This window comes from Halichoeres trimaculatus, unplaced genomic scaffold (assembly GCF_033239565.1).
Source record: "Halichoeres trimaculatus isolate MK-OKI-2021-1 unplaced genomic scaffold, fHalTri1.1 fHalTri1_scaffold_21, whole genome shotgun sequence".
NCBI classification, from domain to species: domain Eukaryota; kingdom Metazoa; phylum Chordata; class Actinopteri; order Labriformes; family Labridae; genus Halichoeres; species Halichoeres trimaculatus.
The window spans coordinates 23,129,449-23,134,998 of NW_027437199.1; the positions used below are offsets into that span (position 1 = coordinate 23,129,449).

Here is a 5,550-nt window from a genome sequence, read left to right on the forward strand (position 1 = left end):
AAGAGAGATCTGAGCCACTGGAACATGGAAGTCATTCAGTTGAATATATAACATCTGAAATGCAGTGGTATTGCCATGTAACACAGTATGAAAAACCAAGAGGATGAGAGAGCCGGAGGGACGTACTCATGGAGATTATTTCCATGAGATGTCAAACACACTTTACACTCAACAGCAAGGTTTAGCATACATTCTGTTTTTGACAGGTTGTCCCAAGGACAAAGGAGATTACATTTCAAAAAAAGACACATTTGGAAATCATTTCCTCATATGTGGACTGTTAGCATGAATACAGATGACATGCATGTGCTTCCTGTGCAGATACACACACCTTCAAGAAGTGGCTTTAAATGATTTACCTCGTTAGCTTCTCCAGATTTGAACAGCTTTGGGTGTTTTGTTGCTGCACATTAAGATGATGAGATTAAAGGTACAATTCCAACCATCTTTAACCAGTCACAGACTGTTTCAAAACCTTTCAGTGACCTAACACTCAAAGAGGGGGATCTGCAGATGTTTACTCGGACAATATTTTTCAAATTTTCCATCCAAAATCAGGGATAAAAACAAAAAAAGGTGTAAAATGGAAACTTTTTATTTTCAAAAAAGCAACAGATTACACAGTTAACTTTCAGCAAATGCAATCTTAACTGAAACTGTACTCACATTCGGGACTTCAAAAATGAAAGGACTCACATACTTACACACAATCTATCTATAATATACAAAAAGAATACATAATAAATATTAAAATGGCCACAAGAGAAAAAAGTAAGTCATTGAAAACAATCAGTAGAGAGCAAATGTAGGGAAAGTAGAAACAAGACGGTGTGCCTTAAATGTCTTTTTTTTTTCTCTTTTTTTTGTACATTTTATACAAATTGTGCAAGATTTCATACTAAGGCTCTGGTCTTGAAGTGACTGTTGTCTGTTCAACACTCAAACACACACACACGCACACACACACGCACACACACATTCACAAACACACTCCCTGTGCTCTGAGCACTCTGTGGGGTGTAGCAAACCGTTGCAGAATAAAAATGGGCTGCTCAGTGTTATGGCCTGTGATGCTCATGGGAGTGGACCAGCTTTTTAAAAAAATGGACATGCACTTCACATTGATGTGAAAAAAAAAGAAAGAAAAAAATCTCCTTTGCTTCAAAAAAAAAATAAAATAAAATAAAAAAGAAAAACAAAAAATAACTTCTTCCAGGAGTGATGAATTAACAGAAAATTAACCCGACAACCAAGAAACATGAAAATATCATAACCATTAAGGCAAGAACACCCGGAGTGGCATCAGCAATACTGTAACAATATGATAGTGTTTAGGTACATGGATATGATGACACATTTAACTACTTCTTCAATGTCTTTTTTAAGCACAAGGTTGTTCTTAAAAGCAACTTCTTTTGAAAATCCAAACATCATTTCATCTTTTTTTCCTCTTTTTTTCTGTAAAATGTGATAAGAAAATAACAATGCCAGACACTAGGGACATATGATCGTAAAACTACAAGAAAATCATTTCTAGTTTTTAAGTTGCAACTTCAAAAAACCACACATTGTTAATCCCCAGCGTGAAGCCCCCTCCCTCCCTCCCTCCCTCGCCGCCACCGCCCAGTAAATGAAAAAGATATCACTTACATTAAAACCATTTTATCCTCCTTTTTGTGGTGGTGTATTCCAACAGTCACCAAGTTTTGCTTTTACTTACAGCGATTGTGTAGTCTGTTGCAAATTAAAGCATTCATTCTTTAGTTTGGGGGGAAAGAGAAAAGGAAAAAGTTGTCCTTGCTATGCAACCAGCAACCAAAAAAAGCATCTTTACATCTTCTTTTTAGTGCAACTCCTAAAATGTAAAACATTTCCAGTGATTCCTTGAGAGGTATCATTTCTTTGTTTTTGTTTGTTTTCTTTTTTATGTTTTTCACACCTCACAGATTCATAAAAATTTCCAAAGAAAGGTTTTCTTTTCATCGTTTTTTCTGTTCTTTTTCTCTTTTTTTTCAGATTTTTGCTTCTCTGCATTGGCATGGCCTTCCACAACGTCTTGTTTACTAGAACATAAACACAGGAGGAGAATCCAGACCTCCTGCGTATTCCCCATTTCCCTTCAGCCTCCATGTTAGTTTCATGTTAAATCACCAGAGCCTCGTGATCTGCCGTCCACCTTCTACCTCTGAGAGAAGGGTTAGGAGAAGGAGGAGCAGAGGGAGAAACTGGAGGATGAAGAGAAGAGAGATAGAAGAGAGAGTCCGCTGTACAACAGGAACGAGCCCAGATCAAGATCAATCAGGGAAAATGAGACACAGATGAGAAAAAACTCACAGCAAAACCTTCATATAACGCAGTAGGGTTCCCGTGGTAACCTGGATTTTCTGCAGTAGAGGAGCGTGGTGCTGAAGCAGCGCCGCAGCTCCCTGTTGGAGAAGATGCAGATGAAAGGATTGACTCCAGCCTGGGCAAAGCTCATCCACACAGCTGCCGTCAGGTAGCCCCCGGGGACCACGGGGCCCCTTGCAAACACCCGCCAGTAGCAGGCGACCAGATATGGCCCCCAGAGTGCCAGGAAGAAAAACGTCATGATGTAGAACATCCTACTAATCCTCTTCTCTGTTTTGAACTCATCCAACACCAAAAGACGCCTGCGGCCCGCTGCATTGCTGTTCTGCCGGATTCCCAGCAAAGTAGGCGGAGTCGGGCCTCGACCAAACCCGGCCAGCCAGTTTGCTGCCGCCTGCCCGCTTGCGCCCGGCCCGTGGAAGGTCCAGTTCTGGCTGACCGCCGGCACAAACTGGACGGGCTTCATTTTTCGGCGGTCGTGGACAAAGAAGATGAGCTTGAGGTAAACCAGCTGCGTGGCAAGGAGGATGAGTGCCAGCAGGAGCATGAATCCCAACGAATCATTCGCCCTGAAGGAGCGGTGCTGGAACGTGCACTGGTCCTCCTCGCGGATAAATGAGTACGTCCCTACGTCCAGCACCGGCGGGAACGCCATCGCCACTGACAACGTCCAAACCATGCAGATGACAGCCAAGCAGGTCCAGAAGGTCAGCCTCTTGGTGTAAAAACGGTGATGTGCAATGGCTAGGTAGCGCGTAACACTAACACAGAATAGCATAAATGCTGTGTGGAAACAGGAGAGCACACCCAGGAAGGCGATGACTTTGCAGGTCAGCGTCCCATACGTCCACGCAGATCCATTCTTGACCGAGGTGAAGACGAAGGGGAAGCAGATGGCAGAGCGTAGGATATCAGAAGCACACAAATCCAGCAGGAAGTAGTAGGGCGCTCGATGCAAGCTCTTGTCTTTGACCAGCAGGATGGAGATCAGGAGGTTCCCCACCACACCGACTCCAATGATGAAACCCAAAGAGGTCAGTTTGAGGAACGTAGCGAGAGGAGAGACATTCTGCAAGATGGTGTGGTCCCCTGCATGGCTATAGTTCGCCATAGATGGAGGAGGGATCATATAGATAGCGGAATAGCTTCAGCCAAGTATCATGATCTAGAGGTGGCAGGGGGAGGCGATAGATCCATTTGGCGGTGTGCTTTGAAGAGGTTTCCAGGCATACAGGCGACCTCTCCTCTAAGGCATCCTTTGTTCTTTTGTCTCATCACACCTAAAGAAAAAAATCCCTGAAAAATATCATCCACCCATCAGCATGAGAAGCCCAACAACAGCTGCAATGTTTTCAATAGAAGGTAGAAGTGAAGGCGATCATTGCCTCTGACACTCATTTATCTATTCATTTACATTTTTTAAACTGGGACTGGCACAGTGTGGAGAAATGCCTTAGCTTAGCTTGAACACTTTGTCTCGAGACACACACACACACACACACACACACACACACACACACACACACACAGTGATGAATCTTGATTTATCTTCATCATTAATCTGTTTGAGTGTAAGAATTCTTTATGTGACTTCGGAATTTCTTGAACAAAAAGCTCCATGACGGCACAAAGCACCAGACCTCATTAAGAAACGACGCATCTGAGACACAGCGCTGGGCAGCAGCGGAGAAACACTCGATCTGGATGATTTTTGGACGTTTTCATTCTAAAGTGAGACATTACGGGAAATGCAGTGTATAGCAAAAACCCTGCTCGATCCCACCCTACAGCCTGCAGAACTGAGGACGGCTCTCACAAGCGGCGGATGCCTCGAATAAACTCGCCTCGCCTTCATGCAAAACCGACGGAGGGCGCATACATAATAAAGCATCCGTGTTTTTGTCTGATTAAAGGTTAACAGGATTACGGCTCTCACGTTGATAAGCAGTGTTCTCATTAGGGGCGATTATTGAGCCAGCCTCCATTTTCCAGATCATCTTTTATATTAGTAATTAGACTGAAGAGTTGAGTGGATATCATGTGTAATACTGCCTCTAAAGCCGCATTTCGACATTATTTGTCGTGTTAATGCGCGGGTGTGAAAATCAAATTGAGAGATGTTGGCTGGGAGTGACAATAACAAGCCTTCTCTGCTATTATTATGGGATGTTCTGCTCGATTGATGTGTTATTCTCTCTTTAGAAGACAACTAGTAGCCTGTGGTGGTGTATAATTTGATGTATGTTGTGTCTACTTACGCGTTCAAATGCGTCCTCCGATTTGTCTGTCGAGTATTTTACGCGCGTCTGAATCCGTTAGATTTCCGTATGAAAACACAAATGAAAAATGAAACACAGGAGCGTAAAAAAAAATCACCGTAGTTGTATCCGAATGCGCTGGGTAAAGCGCAGCATTGTAGCAGATCCGCACACGTCCATTCGACTCGAATAATTCCGAAGTCTTCGCAATAAAATACCCAGAATTGCAGCCACCACACAAGACAAGGCCAAAAAAGGAGATCGAGAAAGAGAGAGAGACAGACACACAGCCCGATCACAAGATCAATCAAAATCCTACCTGTTGATAATCCTAATTTGTATCCCTCCTTTAGATTATTTACATCACATAACTCGGTTTTTGCTGTAATAAAAAGCCTGGTTTGTTGCCTGCCCCCTTTTTTCCTCCACGGTGAATATCCTCCAGTAAACGGAGCCCAGTGCGCATGCGCCCTGCATCCCTATTTGTGATCCAAGACGCGTCTTGTCTCTTGTTGCAGCAGCAGTAGCAGCAGCAGCAGCTCTCCCTCCCTCCCTGCCTCTCTCACGGTAACAGCTGCTCAGGAGGGGCCGCTGCTGGACGGTAACGCGTTACAGCAGCGCGTGCCGCTTCTCCTGGTAACGCTGAATATTACTGATTACTGGCCTCACTAAGTGCTTTAGTCAGGGAGAAAACATCTCTGCTTTTCTCCTAAAGGATTCAGATTCAGACCTACTTCCTCACAAGTTGGAAAATTATTTATAAATCAAATAAAAAGCTTTTTGAATAATGCAAAAACTGAATGGGGTTTGGTCTGAGTTGAGCTCCGTCTCTGTTTGTAAAAAGTGTTTTTGAGCTATCAGATCTATCCAGATAGAGAGACCCACAGCGTTTTTTCCCTGCCCCTCAGACTGCTCATTCATGTTTCACTCAGCACATGTCAGC

The 5,550-nt window shown here is 43.6% G+C and overlaps 1 protein-coding gene across 3 annotated transcripts; it reads right to left on the reverse strand.

Annotated features, from left to right (window-relative positions):
* Positions 1-1,621: 1,621 nt before the first annotated feature.
* Positions 1,622-5,110, reverse strand: gpr85 (G protein-coupled receptor 85). Of its 3 annotated transcripts, none has more exons than XM_074697708.1 (2): positions 4,927-5,110; positions 1,622-3,629 (listed from the first exon to the last, which is right to left on the reverse strand). In XM_074697708.1, exon 2 carries the CDS (start codon positions 3,476-3,478, stop codon positions 2,345-2,347), a length of 1,134 nt encoding a protein of 377 aa, XP_074553809.1. In that variant the 5' UTR covers positions 3,479-3,629; positions 4,927-5,110; the 3' UTR covers positions 1,622-2,344. The 3 variants fall into 3 exon arrangements, with proteins under 3 accessions (XP_074553809.1, XP_074553807.1, XP_074553808.1); XM_074697706.1 differs by having other exon boundaries at positions 1,622-3,645; positions 4,927-5,108; XM_074697707.1 differs by lacking the exon at positions 4,927-5,110 and adding an exon at positions 4,608-4,909 and having other exon boundaries at positions 1,622-3,645.
* Positions 5,111-5,550: the final 440 nt, after the last annotated feature.

Excerpts from the sequence above, each read along its gene's own strand:
- gpr85 (XM_074697708.1), bottom strand. The coding sequence starts at position 3,478 with ATGATCCCTCCTCCATCTATGGCGAACTATAGCCATGCAGGGGACCAC.